We start from the raw sequence: 17,348 nt of genomic DNA, 5'->3' as shown, positions 1-17,348 counted from the left end.
TGTGTGTGCCTGGTGATGTGTGTGTGCCCCAGGTGATGAGTGTGTGTACCAGGTGATGTGTGTGTCCCAGGTGGTGTGTGTGTCCCAGGTGATGTGTGTGTCCCAGGTGATGAGTGTGTGTGCCTGGTGATGTGTGTGTGTCCCAGGTGATGAGTGTGTGTACCAGGTGATGTGTGTGCCCCAGGTGGTGTGTGTGTGCCAGGTGATGTGTGTGTGCCAGGTGATAAGTGTGCGTCCCTGGTGATGTGTGTGTGCCAGGTGGTGTGTGTGTCACAGGTGATGTGTGTGTGTGCCAGGTGATGAGCCTTGCAGAGAATGGATCCTAGGAAGAGTCAGCCTAGGCACAGTTAGAAGGAGATCTTTTCTTTCTTATTGACTAAAAAGTCCTCTTGAGAAGTGAAAAGAGAAGAGTGGAGAGGAGCAGAGAGCGTGCTCCCTGGGGCAGGCGCAGTGCCTTTTCTTTACCATTTCACTTTAACCCTGCAGCCCCAGTGTGACTTGGGTGCAATTATGTCCATTTCACAGAGAGGCAGCAGGTGAGGCTCCGTGTCTGGGGACCTACGCCGGGCAGTCCTCAGGCTGATCGGAGGGGCTCCGTTGGGCTCGTTTCTCTGACGTCATCAGGCGTGTGCTTTCTACTTTCCACACTGCCTCACAGAGATGGATTTTTTTGCTGTTTGAATGATGGAAAGCCAAAAACATTTAGGAAACCTTCTGTGATAATCTATTAGGTCTTTATTCATTGGGCATTGCTTATTTTTCCTGAAAAATACTTAAATCACTTCCAGTCCTGGGAGTCAGTAGTGAAGATTTTGCCATTCCGAGGATAAACATCAGCAGAAACCTGACCTTATGGGTGTGTGTGCAAGGATTTCAGAGAAATGACTGCTTACATAGGTCGTATTTACCACGCTGCATAAGAACAAAAGTCTTGTTTTCCTTTCATACTTCTTAGATATTAATCAGAAATCCCAAAGGAACATGAATCTGCATGTATCTCCTCAAATTGGTATTTTTGATGATACAGAAATAAGTTCAACCTAAACCTTTGTTCATCAGCCATGGAAAATGAGTTCACACTGAGAAAATTAAGTATAAACAGATGCTAGAGCGCATCTTAAACCTGTTTACAGAAAAGTAACTTCACATATTTTTGTTGTATTCAGCATCAATGCAGGACCTCCTGCGTTCTGGGTTCAGGGCTGCATTATCACATGTAACCCCTTCCACAGACCCCCTGAGGACACATCATTAACTTTACTTGCAGGTGAGGAAACGGGTTCAGAAGGGCTTCATCCTGGGTCCCCAAATAAAAGTAGCAAAACTGAGGAGCAAGATTTGAGCCCAGGCTGTATTTGAGTTAAACAGCCTTTCTCATTGAGGAGACACAGACATCCTTCATGTATGTGTTTCTATAAACATTTAAACATTTATATATCATTATATTCACTTATAATAGCATAATTTATCTTTTATTTGTAATAGGTTGTGCATACTAAATATACATTTATAAATAAATATAAGCATTTATCTGAAAGGCCGGGTTGATCCAGAGAGCTGAGCTGGTGATGGGGTGAGTCAGGAAGATGTAAGCCAGCAGCAGGTGTCCGGTACCCAGCAGAGGGGGTGGCCCTCAGAGACGAGGTCCAGACCCTGGAAATGTGTGAGATCTGAGCCTCCTGGCAGTGCCTTCACTTATTTTCTGGTCTGGATTTCTCCACCATGCGACGTGCTGGTTTGACAGGCAGTTGTATTCAGACACTGAATCTGAGACAGCTAATTTAAGGATGCATAGAGTTTTCTTCTGGCTCAAAGTAGTCCATCTGTGTCTCATCCAAAGTTTTATTGAGTGCGTAAATATGACAGGATCATTGGTAAATTTGCTGATTTAAATTCAGAGAACTCAAAGCATCCAGTACCAGCAAATTCTAACTAAATGAATCCTTCCTCCCAAGCTGGCATTGAGCGTGTGTGAAGGTTGATAGCAGGGTGGACCTGACTATGTGGTTTGGGAAACCTCAGGATCTACAGTCTTAAAACTGCTGGGAACCTGACCTCACCGAGGGCCCCGCCCTCCATAGCCCAGCCTCAGGTTCTGCGTCTGATAATAAAGTATGTGCTTGCCCGGGAGGCCTACATGGATGTTTTTAGGACCGAACTAGGTGATTACATTCGTAGACGCCACACTGTGGTCTGTGCTGTCAATTCCTTGGGATCCAGGAGCTCTAGTGAGGAGGAACAAGAGGTGATGGCGTGCTCTGCTTTGTTTCGGACTGGAGGACTAGGCACCTCACAGCGGAGGTGCGCGCCTGCTCGCGCGCACACGGTCAGCACAGGTGCACACCGCACAGGTGTACACCGCCGCGCTGTGCTGGAGCCCTGTGCCGGGGGCAGGCCCTGTGGGGGCTCAGCAGAGGGCTTATCTCAGAGGGGGCTGGCGTCACGAGGTGTAAGGCGGTGAGGGTCCTCAGAGTGGCCAAACGGAGAATGAGCGACCTGAGGAAACGCCCAGGAGCGCTTGTTTCCAGGGGAGGGTGACGAAGGAGGCAGGTCTCAGAGTTGCCAGGTGCCTCCCACACCCACGAGTCGGACCCTGGTGAGACTGGGCCCTGGCGCAGCTGGAGCGGAGCCGATGGCACTGCCCCCAAGGTGCGCGTGCGCTCTGGGAGGCGAGGCGGGCAGGGCTGCTGCGGGAAGAGGATGGGAGGAGAGAAGGAGGCGCCAGCCCTTCCTCCAGCGCCCCTCCTCCGAGAGGCTCTTATCAACACCTTGGCGATTAGGATGCCCTCCCACACTTGACATTTTAGTAAAATCCTTTTTGTCTATAATACATTTTTACTAAAATTACATTGTAATGATAATCTATTATTCTATCACATATTTTTTGTTTGGGCAATGTAAAAATTATAATAGTTTTGTATTAAAAATGTGGAACTGATAAATTGCTCGCTATCCTTACCTTAAAAGGAATTTCTATTCAATATTTCTGCCTTTTCGATCTCCTACAGTAGAATTTCTTTTTATATCAAAAGCACAAAATGACTCAGCAAGGTGTATCAAGTGTAGAGACGATAGGGTCCATGGTTTCTTTTTAAAATACTTCTGGCATGTCATTAAGAGCGAATGACAAAGAAGATGGCCATGTTTCCTATAGATAGTACGTTCTGTATGTGATTTTGGTTCTGTGACGATGTTTTAAGCTGTGTGATAATTACAGCTGTGGGAACCTGGTTTCAGTTCCAGTGACAATCTCAGCTCAAACCTGGGGACCGAGGATTCTGTACGAGGAAGCCCTCTGTGCACAAGGTGTCATGTGCTTCCTTTCAAGGATCTTCAAATGCATTTGTTCAACAGCAAATGTTGACTGATAATGAAAACCATCCAAGGAAATTAAGTGACAGGCAGATTTAAAATTAGGAAATATGCAGTTTTTAGAATTTTTTTTAAACTATAAAAATATTGACCAATACCTTATTTACTTTAGGAAATTATGAGCGTTCTGGATGAAAAGTCCACCCTACACGGGTCCCAGTCCATTCACTAAGCCTGTTTTAATCCTAGTTTCTTTTCATGTAAAATGGGCCTAAAAATATTTTTGCTACTGTCTTAAAATGTTGTTCTGTTAAGCCAATACTTTGTCTATTCTGTACTTCAAAGGGTGAGCCGCACTCAGTACCTGAGACAAGAGCATGAAGCTGTTCCCTCCTCACGTCCGAGAGCCCACCGGGCTGGTCAGGTGATTTCTCTGCGCAAAGTGGGGAGCTGATCTGTAGTGGGTTTTGGGAGGTGGCCCTTCAGTGACTGGGCCTGGCAGCGGGTGGCTGAAGTGGGCGGCTGCGATGGTCTGCGGCCGACCTTCCAGAGGCGCCCTGTGCCAGGAAGCATGGGCACCTGCACCGCGGGGAGCTGAGGGGGCACGGGGGTCCGTCCTCACCCTGGGGTCGTTGTCTCTGTGCTGCCGTGGATCCAGGGCTCGCTGACTGATAAACGTCTGTAAAGTCGGTCCTGGCCCTTACTTCACCGGCTATGGAACAGTCGGTCTTTTCTGAGAAGTATAAGGCCTGTTAGAAATTCCAGTTTCTGTGTGTCACGTGGTACGGTCATCCCCAGTTATCATGGGAGATACATTCTAAGACCCCCAGTGTCTGCCTGAAACCCCCAGTGGATGCCTGAAAACCAAACCATATATGTACTATATTTTTTTTCCTGCAGGTACATACTTATGATAAAGTTTAATTTATAAATTAAGCACAGGAAGAGATTAACAATAATAACTAAGTCATTATCAATAATAAGTTATTAACTACTTATTAATAATGTTATTAACAATAATACCTGGTAAGTTTTATAAGTAAAAGTTACCATAGATCTTAGCAACCTCAGCATACAATTATTTTTCTTTCATTACTAAGTGGAGAACTTTCACCTTTTCACTTAGAGGAAGCCCTTTATGGCTTCTGTTCGGCGTATCTGAACTGCCGGCATCACTGCTGTGCTTCGGGGCCGTCATCCAGTAAAATAAGGGCTCCTTGAACACAGCCCTGCAATACCACAACAGTCGATCTGACAACCGACCCCGCCACTAAGTGACTAACGGGTGGGCCGTGGATCCAGCGTGGATCCGAGGGACAAAGGGGTCAGTCACGTCCCGGCGAGCGGAGCTGGACGGCTAGAGAGTTCATCACACTCCTCAGAACGGTGGCAATTTAAAACTTACGAATTGTCTATTTCTGGAATTTTCCACTGAATACTTTCTGCCCCCAGTTCAGTGCAGGTAACGGAAAGCACGGAAAGTGAGCCGGGGATGAGGGGTGACGACTGTGGGGTGCCTGTGCGCTGGAGCTGTGCTCCGAGAGCCAGGAGTGAGCCCCATCTCCAGGCAACCCTGCCGCCCCCGGCCTCCGCACGACAAAGCAGGGACGCCGGCCTTCTTCCTCAGGGGGTCCCGCCAGGATGGCGCCCAGGCCCACGAGGGTGGAGCTCAGCGCTGAACTGTTGCACGTGCCCATGGGGATGAAGACAGCGGGTCAGAAGCAGAGTTTAGCGAGCGAGGAGGGGGAGCCTGGGCTCCCACACACGGAGACAAAACCATGGGAGAGCAGCTCCTGACGTGAAAATTACCGCATCAAAGTCACTAAAGAAAGCGAAGGAGAAATTACAGTATAGACACAGCATAATCTCTCACTGTTTCCCCAAATGAGCGAGAAGCCCCCCAGATGTCAAGGTGATTACAGTTTTTTTTTAAATAAGAAAGACGAAAGCATGGAATGTGAATAGTGTTTAAAAGGGTCTGTAATATTCCAGTCAAAACAGTCTGTCATCAGAGACACTGTGTGCCTGTCTTCCACGCTGACAGTAAAATTAATTACATAATGATAAAAAACCCTTCTCTTAAAGGAAGACTTTTCTCTGAAGTACGGTCTGGAGAACTGAGTTAACTTTTCAGTCCAGCCTGCCTCTCTTTCATTCCTAGTCTCTGAATCCTGAAAAAATAGTTTTTCGTGTTTCTTATTTTTAACAGTTCCGGTTTAAAATTCCATCTTGTACCTGGGCCAAGGTTTAAAATGCACTGTGACTGTTTCATATCCAATTTCAAGTCTTTCTTGCAGGAAAAATCTGTTTTTTTCAAATTGCATTAGATTCCTTTATTTTTTTCAAAATTTTTAGAAGTATAGGTGAGGTGCATCTCCTTTTTCACAAAAAACAAGTATTATAAAAGTCGTATATAAGTAATTTCGGTCTAATCAATTTCACTTTTAAAAGCACGAATTTCATGACATAAGGTCAATATTGTAGTAAGGCAAGGAATATTTTCAAAATTTTCCTTTTTGGGGTTGATGAAGGAGAGTAAATTTGGGTGTTCAGATAAATCTGTCCAAGAGAAGGTACAGTTGTCCTGTTGACTTTTAGGTCATTCACTGTCTTTTAAGCAGCCAAGCATGAATTCCCGTGTGTACACAAGGAGAGGTGACAGTGTGCATCCTGCTGGCGTCCGTGCCGTCCAATTCAGGGTATACTCTGCAAGAATTCGTTCCTATTATTGTGCCTTTATGGTTTTGTTGTACTGTAGTCTTAAATTATGTAAAACCTGGCCCATGTCTCCAGAGGGATTTTTAAAGGTGGAAATGACAAAGGTGCCACCCTGGGGTGATTTTCTGCTGGGCGGGCACGCTTACTCTTAAGTGAACACGAAATGGTGAGTGTGAGGCTGCTTCTAGTGTTTGAGTCTTTTCCTAGGTTAGTAATTAACTTTATTTATCAAAATAAACCAGAAATTGAAGTCACATTTCGGGTTTCTCTGAAAACACTTTTGAGACATTGCAACCTTCCGTGAAGAAGTGTATTCTAAAGAGCCAGGTTTGGTGTCGTTCTCTGTGGTCGACATAATTGATACTTCGCATATCCCCAGTGAGGAACTGCTTCATAATTTGGCTCCGTGTTAGGTCAGAATATCCAAAGCCCAGAGCTTCAGTAGCGCCACCAAATACTTCCTGCCCATTCCAGTGAGTCATTAGGTAACATCACAGAATTAAACGTTATGGAACCAACTGCCTGGTTATGGATCCTGGTCTCTGAGCTCAGGGTGGGTGTTATCAAGCTGGATATAGATGGTGTGTGAACAAACACGACTTATGTAATAGTCCTCTCTGATATGAAACTAAGGTTGATAATCGCTTTTAAGCATCATATTTTGTTCTAATTATTTAAAAATTATAGTTAATATTTTTGTTTAAAAAGTATCAGATTATGCACAGAATGATACTTAACTTCAGACATGGAAATTTTGAGACACGCCTCCTTATAGTAACAGACCAAGTCCATAGGGGTAACAGAAAATCCCATATAGAATGGCCCAGATGCATGAGAGCAGTGTTTCATGATGCTGAGCAAAAACTGTTCAGTATCAAACTCATCTGAGATACTTAATAACGAAGATTCCAAAATCATATCCAAATACTATAAAATATGAATCTCAAAGGAGACTGAGAATTTATATTTTACAAATTCCTCTTATGATTTATATGCACAGTAGAATTTTCAAGTCATTACAGTAGATGCTGTTGAACATGGGAGATAAAAGTAAGCATCAGTTTGTACCAATCTCCTGTCTCCTGGGTTCCGAGGTCAGTGAGCACCCAGAGAATGAGGTGCACCAAGAAAAACCAACACAGCATATCTCCTGCAGGAAAAAAACTACTCAAAAACTTGAGGCACTTGTTCTCAGGAGCTGGGCGGCTGGCAGTTCAAGCCTGTGAGTGCTGATAGAGGGAAGTGTGACAGGGACAGTGGGATTCGAGCATAGCATGTAGTCCGCTGCCCTGAAAAGGCAAAGGTGGGGATGCAGGACCTCTGGTTCACTGGGCTCTGTGGGCAAGTCACCAGAGAGTCGTAACCTGAAGGAGGTGGCAGAGAAAGAGCGAGAAGTTTGTGCATGTGGGTTCCCCACAAGTCCTTGGCTGAATGCTGAGATACCAGCACACAGAGAAAGACTATTCAGTGCCCACCTAGGAAGGGCTGCTGAGGGGCAGGGCAAATGAAGATGCCAGTGGCCAAGCAGTGCTGGTGACATTGCAGCTCCACCTGCCTGGAGCAGAGAAGCTGCTGACTCCCCAGACATGCAGCTGAGCCTCCATAAAGGCTGCAGCTGAGGCGCTGAGGCGCTCTAGACCTGCCCCAGCGGAGCCCGGAGCCAGGCTCTGAAAACGTCTACAGATGAGACGAGTTCCAGGCTGAATCCTATAAGTTACTGCAGCTTAGTAAACACCTTGGATGTTCCAAAGAAACACCACAACGAAGTGTAACACTCTCTGAATTGAAGGTGATTATAGTGACTGAACTGCCTGCTGAGGGAAAATAAGCTCTCTAGAGGAAGATAATGTGATGCATAGTCCCTACCTTGTGTCGCTTACAATGTCCAGTATGCAATCAAAAATTACAAAAGCTGCACAGAAACAAGAAAATGTGATCTAAAGCTACGAAAAAATTCAGTCAGTAGAAACAGACCCCACAGAAAGATGTTGGATTTAACGGACAAAGACCTTAAGAAAATGATTATGAAGATGTCCAAGACCTGAGAGGAAAATGGTCTTAATGATTGAAAAGATGGGAAGTCTCAGTAAAGAAAATGAGACTTCAAAAAAGAAATAAATGCTAATTGTAAACCTGAAAGTGCAATAACTAAAAATAAAATAAAAAGTCCACCAGATAGGCTTCATACAGATTAAGATGGCAGAAGAATTGGAGACACACAGATGGGAATCTGCCAAGCTGAATGACGGAGAGAAAAAAGACTGAAAAAAAAGAACATCCGTGACTTGTGGGACGCATCAAGTGGACGTAGCTATGTGTATAAGGAGTCCCAGAAGGAGAACAGGGGTGAACGCAAAGCTGGGTGAATACAAAGAAAACTGTTCATAAGCATATCCCAAACTGTTGGAAACCAAAGAGGAAGAGAAAATTTAGGCGGCAGCCACATTAAAGAGAGACATATTACTTACTTAAAAACAATGATATGAATGAATGTTTATTCACAATTCAATATCCAGAGAAAACTGTTCTTCAAAAATGAGAGGATTCGGGGGCTGGTCAGTGGTGTGGTGTTAAGTTCGCGTGCTTTGCTTCAGCAACCTGGAGTTCTCCGGTTCAGATCCCAGGCACGGACCTACATAACACTTATCAAGCCATACTGTGGCAGGTGTCCCACATATAACATAGAGGAAGATGGGCACAGATGTGAGCTCAGGGCCAATCTTCCTCAGCAAAAAGAGGAGGATTGGTGGCAGATGTTAGCTCAGGGCTAATCTTCCTCAAACCCCCCCCCCAAAATAGGGGATTTAGACATGTTAAAATAAATTTAAGCTGAAAGAAAATGTCACTAGCAGACCTGCACCATGAGAAAGACTAAAAGATGCTCTTTAAGCTGACAGGACAAGATTCTTGATGGAGTCTTGAATATCAGAAAGGAGTGATGAGCGTCATAAATGGTAAATATGTGGGTATGTGTATAAAATATCTGTTTCCCTTCTCTGAAGATAAATGACAGTTTAGGGGACAGTTTGATAGCACAGTGAAGCAGAATTGATCATGTATGTAGAAGTAAATGATGCGGCAAGAGTAACACAAAGGACAGGGGTCAGATAAATCGCGTTGTTTTGTTTTAAAGTTGTTATACTTGTGAAATGAAGTGTAGGAAGAGTCTTGTGTCAGGAAGTTTGAAGTGACACAATATTGGCTCAAAATAAACATTTATAAATTAAAAATGTATATTATGATCCCCACAGCCAATAAGCAGATAAAAGGAAATGATGAAAAAAAACTATCAACCCCCCCAAAAAGGAATAGGTTCAACAAAGCAGGAAATCAAGAGGAACAAGTAACAAATAAGGAATATGTAATTAAACCCAGGGACATGAGAATTACATTAAGTGTAGATGAACTAAACATTCCAGTTAAAGGTAGAAGTTTTTGGACTGGATTAAAAAAACAAAGTTCCAACTCTCTGCTTACTGCTAGAAATATAACTTCAATATACAGATGAAATAGGTATGGATTAAAAGAGTGGAGAACATATATTTACAAAACATCACCATTAAAAGTGGCTGTATTAATATCTGACAATATAGTCTTCAAGACAAGGAGTGTAGAAAAACAAAGAGGGACATTGCATTATGGTTAAAGGATCAAATCATTGGGAAAACATAAGAATCCTAAATATAGTGTGCACTTAATGACAGAGCTTCCAACACGTGAACCAAAACCTAGCAGAAATAGACAAACTCACAGTCCTCGTTGGAGATGTTAATGCTCTTTACTCAGAAGTTGGTGGTGTTACTGGACCAAAGTGGGTCCACTCCTTAGTGAGTTGAAATCCTTCACCAGAAGTGATTGTCACACAAAGCAAAGTTTTATTTGCAGCAAGCAGCAAGCAGCAAGCAGCAAGCAGAAGGAGACCACAGGGAACAATTTCACAAAGCTGTAGTCCCTGGAGCCACGGGAGGTGGGTGCCTTTATTTGGGGTAGAGAATGAATATTCAAAAAGGGAAGTTTCGTGATTGCATGTAGAGGTGGGTACAAGGTTGTAATGTGTAGTCTGACAACGTGCCTTCACATCCATCGCAAGCTATGCTAATAAGGCTTAAGCTCCTTCTGGGCAGTGATTTTAGCATTATAAAAAGGCATACTTTTCTTCTGTATAATTCTCCACCCATCGGCTCAGGCGTCTCTCCTGCAGTGTGGTCTGGACTGGTTCAGGGCGATTGGTGTTTAGATCTTCCCAGAACACAGCTGAAACCAAAGGTCATTAGGGAACGGAACACCTGCGCTCTTCACCAAGACAAGAGGAACAGGTCAGAGTCCATGGCTGGTGCCAGCAGGACAAGCAGACAAGGACGTAGAGGATGTAACCAACCTTACAACTCAACTAGTTGACTTTTACAGGGTACTGCATCCAAAGTGTGTAGAATGAACGTTCCTTTCATGTGAACCCAGAACATTCTCCGAGATAGATCCCACGTGGGGCTGTGATGGGCTGTTAGGACATGACGGTTTATAGAAAACTCAGCTATTCTGTAATTGGTGAATTCTAGCAAAGAAATAAAATGTAAACTTCACAAATTCTTTCAGAAAATACAGGAAGATAAAATGCATCCCAGCTAAGTCTGTGAGGCCAGAATAATACGCACACCAGAACCTTTCACTGGTGTTACAAGAAAAGAACGTTACAGAGCAACAGCCCTCCTGAATGTAGGTGCAAAAACCTTCACTGACAGATTAACAAATCAAAAGAAGGTTAAGTCGTCAGGCACAGTGAGATTTATCCCTGGAAGGCAAACTTGACAAATATTCAAAACCCAAATTTATCTAACAACATAGCAGTTTTATTTATAATATCCTCAAAGTGGAACCAGCCCAGATCTCCTTCAACAGGTGAAAGGCTAAGAAATGTTGGGGTGTGCAAACAACAGAATACCCCTCATGGATGATGGTGAATAATCTGCTTATGAGCACAGTAACATGGAGCCGTCCCACAGACTCCCTGCTGAGAGAATGCAGCCTTTACACATAAGATCATCCTGTGTGATTCTGTTAAGAGGAGTTCTAGAAGAGTCTAACTAATCTATAGTGACAGAAATCAGATCAGTGACTGCCTTGGGCTGGCAGGGGAAATGCCCACAGATTGACAGAGGGAAGTTTTCCAGGGGGAAGGGTGTGTGGGTGGGGTGGAATTCACTGTATCCTAATTTGGGTTTTGGTTACATGGGGTGTATACATTTATCAAACCTTGTCACACTGTGCGCTTAATCAGTACATAGTATTGTAGGTAGTTTATGTCTCAATATAGTTCAGTTAAAAATAAAAGAATGAAGTAGAAAGCCCACAGTCATCCAAAGTAGGAGTACGACAGCAAACCTAAAAAGTTGGCTTCCGATCTCTTAGTTAAACATGAAGTATTAGAACTCCGAATATATTTCTTGAAAAAAAGACCTAAAGATGTATTGCAGCCCACCCAGCCCACAAGAAATGAACCTGGACAAGGAACGAGAGGATGGAAAAGCTGGCGCAGAGAACACGGAAGTCCACCCCCTTACCTACGGCTCGTAGTCATGAGTTCGGACAAATCGTGGATCGTTGCTGTTAGGCAGCAGCCCCTGCCAACACGCACTGACGGAATTTCTCTTCTGGTGTCCTCTGCTGTTGTGGCGCAGTTCCCAGTAAGCAGTCCATTTGTCAGGCCACCCGTCACTCTTTCAGGGGAAGCTTCCAGTGGTCTTAGGTAATCCTATAAGCCAGTGAACAGTGTGTTCTCTTTCAGCAAACGCCAGCAATTGCTAAGTGATATTTAAATTTAGACATCCTTCCATGAGAATTACTGAGCAAGAAAAAAGTCTCCCTACAGAAAGAATAGCTGAACAAAACATAATCACGCTCATATTCAAGAAAAAGGGTTATTATTAAAGCAGTAAGTTCCATAAGCCTCGGGAAGCAGGTACCTGTCTTCAAGCCCACTTTTTATCTATGAGCCATGTGTATTATTTTCTTATTATCTTTATTATATGCAGTGTGATCTTAACCAGGTTTTAAAAAGTGAATAGAAAAAAAATCATCAAGAAATATGCAAATTGAATGGCGAGGTTTGGATGGAATTTTCCTTTTGCTTTTTTATATTTCCCAAACTTTCCAGAATGGGATCGTATTTCTGTTATAATCAGAGAATGTAGACTTAAGATTGTCTTCGCCATGCTGCTGTGTGCCCAGGCCAGCGTGTGTGCCTCTGGAAAGCAAAACCACAGGAACAAGGCATGTGTGTTCATCTCGGTGCCTATGAGCGATGTGGCATGTTTGGAGAAATTTCCATTCATCCGTTTTTATTCATTTCCAAAAATTTTATGAGTATATTATAAGTCCTTAATTTTCTTTGCGTTTCAAAAAGGTATCCATCACATGGCATTTGTGGAAACAAAGGGAAACGCTTGCTCAAAGAAGGTCTGTGTAGCCTCGCGCCTCGGGCCTCACCTTTGGAGGCAGACACAGCCTCCCTGACCCCACCCGGCGCTGTGTGTCTTCCCTCAGTCTCTGTGTCTCGGGCCACGTGTGGAACCTCTGCTGTTCCATCTCAATTCAGGCTTTTTATCTCATTATCACTAAGGCATCTCACAGCAAGGTCCCGGGAGTCAGCCAGTCACATGTAAGTGTTTCAGGATGGAATTTTCCTCACTCCTTGGCAACTTCTGACTGCATCTTAAGTCAAAGAGAGGAAAACAGGATTTGTTTTTCCCTCCCCTGAAATCAGTCCTCTCTAGGGGCAGCCGTACATGCGGTGGTAGCACCTGCTTATGTGAGCTCTGCACCCACCATGTGTCGAGATCACGAGGAGCTGACGGTGGAGGGAACACGCCCTGTTCCTTCTGCAGACTGTTAAGCTGAAGGAGAATTTGGGGCTGAAATTAGAGTGGAGCAGTTCTGCTTTCTGCAGGAGTTCTGTGAATTTCCCTCACACTGGGACCTGCTCAGATGTGTGACACCTACGCGGAGCTCCGGTGCACTGTGCACATGGTTCTGTAAGGCGAGGAAGCTGGGGTGCTCCTGCAGCGCTGGGGCCTCTGCTCCACTTCCCTGAGATGTTCCTCTCAGACCACAGAGGCTAAACTGCAGAGGGCGAACAGCCGTGTGTCCAGAGCACGCGGCAAGCAGGGAGCGCGCTCGGAGGACAGTCCAGCCAGCTCCCTCCCTCCTTCCCGTGTCCCTTGGTGCTCCATCTAGGACAGACACTTGCACATCACAGAAAACCCCACTGACCTATAAAGTGAGCGTGACAGAGACCTGATGTCTGCTCCTCAGCTGAAAGTTCATATATGAAACTGGAATGTTCTGGGAAAACTGGTCGTTGGCATTTGAAGCCACTGATCCTGAGAGTCAGGATGCTTCTGTGTGAATGCAAACTTGGGGTCCGTGGGTGAGGTGCGGCCCCCCATGCATGCCTGTTTCCTTCGTCGTGGGCCGTGGGCTCTATGGTAAAGATGGGTCTGGGAGCTGATGGCCCCTTCCTCAGGACCCTAGAACAGGACACGGGGACGTTCTCTTGCCTAGAGACCGATTTCTGACCCGGCTGTTTCTTGGACGCCTGTGGAAGGTTGTGTCTGTGGTATAATTGTTCACATGGGTTCATTCAGCTTTTCATGCATCGTCCCCTCACCTGCAGGACCACAGAAGAGGGACCCCACTCTTCCATTCCCAATGGCTTCACGCTCTCACATCCACTGGATAGACAGCAGAGTCTTTGCCACTAATTAATAAGCATGATCTTATGACCCAGACACCCATTAAAATGTTATCAGTATTACTAGATCCTGTATCTTAGACCTCAACTCATTCTGCATTAACACTGGGATCAGTGTGGTCCCTCTCACAGCACCTGGACGCAGCGCCTTGATCAGGAGCCCAACTCTCCTTCCAGTTGAAGTCTCTCCCGCCGTCTCCTTCCCTCTGACTTTCCTGTTTTGTGCCATATTTTGTTCAAAAATGTAAAGAGAGAAGAAATAGTTTAAATTCAAATAGGAGAGCACTTATTTCTTTCCAGATATTTGAGGACATTATCACATGCTTTTTTAACAGTTAAATGTGTTTCACTTAAGTTTTGTGAGACGTGATGTTTGGGGTGCCTGTGGGTGCCTCTCCTTGTGTTCCGTGCCTTCTGACTGACTCTGTGACTGTTGACTCTCGTTTATTTTGCGCAGGCTCCACCATCGCCTTCCTCGCCCATAGCTAACGAACCAAAGTATGAGAAGCGCTGGCTAGACACCTTGTCAGTTCCTCTGTCTATGGCTCGGATCTCAAGGTGCAAAGCTGGAACGGAAAAATTAAGGTGTGTGACCCTTGTCTGAAGTGCAAAAGCTGATGAACCCCATATACTTCCCCCGGTCCCAACAGTCCATCGACTACTCCAGAGTGTCCGACTGTGTCCTTAAGTAGGTGCATGTCAGTGTCTTCTGATAGACCTAGCGTTTGCAAAAAAAGAAAAAAAAGTTAAACACCAAAAAAAAACCAATAATCAGAACAACAGCTGATGTGTGGTTAGGAATAGCCTATCTAGTGGTGAGGTGACCGTTGTTAGTGTTTTTGAAACATAGTTATTAGAAGAAGAAATTGTATTTTCAGTTTTAAATCTTATCAGAATTAGATTGGAAATAAGACTGCATTCTTGTCCAAGTTGCAAATGATTACAGAAAAGTCAAACTCTTCATTAATAAAATGAGGGGGCGGACCAGCACCAGTGTTAAATGAATACTCGCTAGTTTTTGAGCTGTGTTAGCTAAATAATTCCAAAAATTTATCTATGAAGGTTGTGTGTCCGTAACTGTTTTGTGAAGTAAGGCGGCATTTTTCAGTCCTAACCAGTACAGGGTCACCTGTGCTAACTGAGCTGTGGATCACCGTGGAGAAGCCACAAAGTAAGTACCTGGTGAGTTTCCTTTCAGTCTTAAGAAAAGTGTGGAGAAAACTGCGGCCGTGCGTCTGCTTAACTGTCAGCAAGGGAAGAGTGTGCATTGTTTTGAAATCGGTCATTGTCCTTGATAAACGTGTGCAGGCTTGTGCCAGCGCCTGTGGAGGGGAGGGGAGAGTGGACTCTGAGGGTCTCTCCACTCATCCTTCAGTGGACAGGAATGTCTGGCTGCTCATACTTCTGGTGAGTGGTTTTAACCCGATCCTCGGTATTCACTGAAATAAGTTGCACAGCCTCTTGCAATGAATGTGCGTGTCCGTGAGAGGTTACTTACCATACCATAGCACCAACAGGAAGTCTAGGCTTGACTTTGAAATGTGTGACCATCTTTGGAAAAGTAGATAGACCTGATAAGATAGGTGTAGACAGACCTGATAAGTTAGAGAGGTGGAAAGATAGATGGATAGATAGACAGACAGCTAGATGGATAGACAGATTGATAGGTAGATAGCCATTTGTAAATTTAATAAGATAGTTAAATGGGTACACAGTCAATGCTCTCGCTGCCACAAGTCTCTCTTCAAATGTGCGTGTGCATGCACACATGTGTGTGGTCTCGTTACAACTCATCTCTGGGTTTGGGATTGGTTCATTTAGGAACTGAGTAGGGGTTGGGGCACACATCTGTCTTGACAAAGGAAGAAATACTGTGCTGTCTGATCTCTTATCTCTCAGTGTGTTTGAATTAAATGGTTCTTGGAAAAATAGAGCCTCTGGACCTCATCAAGCACTTCCTGGGCCATCTTCCATCAAACGTGATGAAGAGAAGACACGACATCCAGCCTGTGGTTGGAGGGTCAGTGCCCTCGTTTGTCACAGGCTGTGCCTCGTCCTCCCACTGACCCCACACCTGCAGGACACTCAGTGAAATGCATCCTACACTGAGCGCACGATGGAAACTCTGGTGATTGTCAACTAACTGGAGTTTACCGTCCACTCTGCCTGAGAATACTGGAGATGCTGTTATTCTTGGAACAAGAGTCCTACCCGCCAAGCACCACTGAGCTGTCATCAGGACGAACGCAGTGCATCTGCAGGGTAAAGGGACATCTACCAAGCAGACGTCTACTGCCCGGGCCACTCACAAGTCCCCTTGTTCTTTTCCCCTTAGAAGTATATCAATCCTAGCAGCAGACTGAAAATCTTTTATTTTTTTTTTATAAGACAAGAATATGTTGTTTTGTGAAGGCAAATGTGTCCTATTAGTTTTGCTAACTTTTTCCATGATTTTAAGCAAGCTCTAAATATGGGCAGGAAGATGCAAAATGCAAAGTAAATAAGGACTGAAACTCTGCATTTTATCAGATGTGTTTTCCTGACACACACTGGTGTTAAGGTCCATGTTTAGGGCCTGAGGATGCTCCCAGCTCCGTCTTTCCTGGGGCCCCTCTGGTCCGTGCTGAAGGAGAGGAAAAGAGGAGGTGTGAGCATTCCACTCCATCAGATGGAATTCTGCGGCTCCTGGAGATTTCCTCCTGAGGGACCCGTGGTTTCAGGAGTACAAGGAACACGTTTAGAAACTGTCAATTTTAAATCAAAGTTTTTAAAATATTAAAACAAAAGCTGTAGACTATAGCCTGGGAAGTATTCACGGGAGGTGTTGCAGAGTGGATAAAAACAATCGGATGAGCAGGTCAGAAATCAGCCTCCTCACTGCCCTGACCGTCACTGTCTGTTGTAGGAACTCAAATTGATGGCCACCTCCTCTGGGTCTTCCTTTTTTTGAAAGTAATGGACCAATGATGGTTGAAGTTCCTTAGTTTTCTGAAATTAAAAAAAAAAACCCTCTGTAAAGGGTAGATGCATATTTAAACCTAACTCATTTGACATACGCATCGAAATGATAAAAAGTCCGTTGTACTGAGTGCGACTGTCTGTATGTCCCTTTCATGTCCCTTTGCCCCAGGTGCTGCAGGACTGTCTTCCGCCAGAAGCTCTCTCCTCTTTTCACTGTCAGACGGAGTTTAGTCTCACGTGGTTCTTGGTAAAATGAGAACTATGCTTTTAGATAAATTATATATCACTACTAATAAAGATTAAATCGTTGGCTACACAGTACAGAAAAAGATGGTTCAGTAAGAATCTGGGGGAGAACACCCTCCGATGAAGCTCAAACAGACATGAAGACAGCAGTACGTTCAGTGGGCGGAGCAGCAGGCCCCACAGAAGAGGGCTTTCCTCAAGTGCTTCTGGAGGAAAACAAACCACGGCCCCAGACAGTCGGAAGGCAGTCTCACAACATTGCAGATTGCTCAGCCTAATCATGCAATTTTGGCCACTGCGTTAGTTACAACGCGAATCTCTGACCTCAGGTGGAGAACGGCATGGTTACTAACGGGGTTAATGG

The 17,348-nt window shown here is 44.7% G+C and overlaps 1 protein-coding gene across 7 annotated transcripts in view; it reads left to right on the top strand.

The window, feature by feature from the left end:
- Nucleotides 1-17,348, top strand: part of SNTG2 (syntrophin gamma 2) — a 319,099-nt gene that overhangs the window by 185,313 nt on the left and 116,438 nt on the right. For all 7 annotated transcript variants that reach the window (XM_046660432.1, XM_046660431.1, XM_046660434.1 and 4 more), the window contains one exon: nt 14,235-14,362. In XM_046660432.1, the coding sequence (XP_046516388.1) occupies nt 14,235-14,362 (128 nt within the window). The remainder of the gene's footprint in view (nt 1-14,234; nt 14,363-17,348) is intronic.

This window comes from Equus quagga, chromosome 5 (genome assembly GCF_021613505.1).
Source record: "Equus quagga isolate Etosha38 chromosome 5, UCLA_HA_Equagga_1.0, whole genome shotgun sequence".
NCBI classification, from domain to species: Eukaryota; Metazoa; Chordata; class Mammalia; order Perissodactyla; family Equidae; genus Equus; species Equus quagga.
Note: the sequence above shows the minus strand (reverse complement) of the source record. Positions and strands in the feature narration are given on the sequence as shown.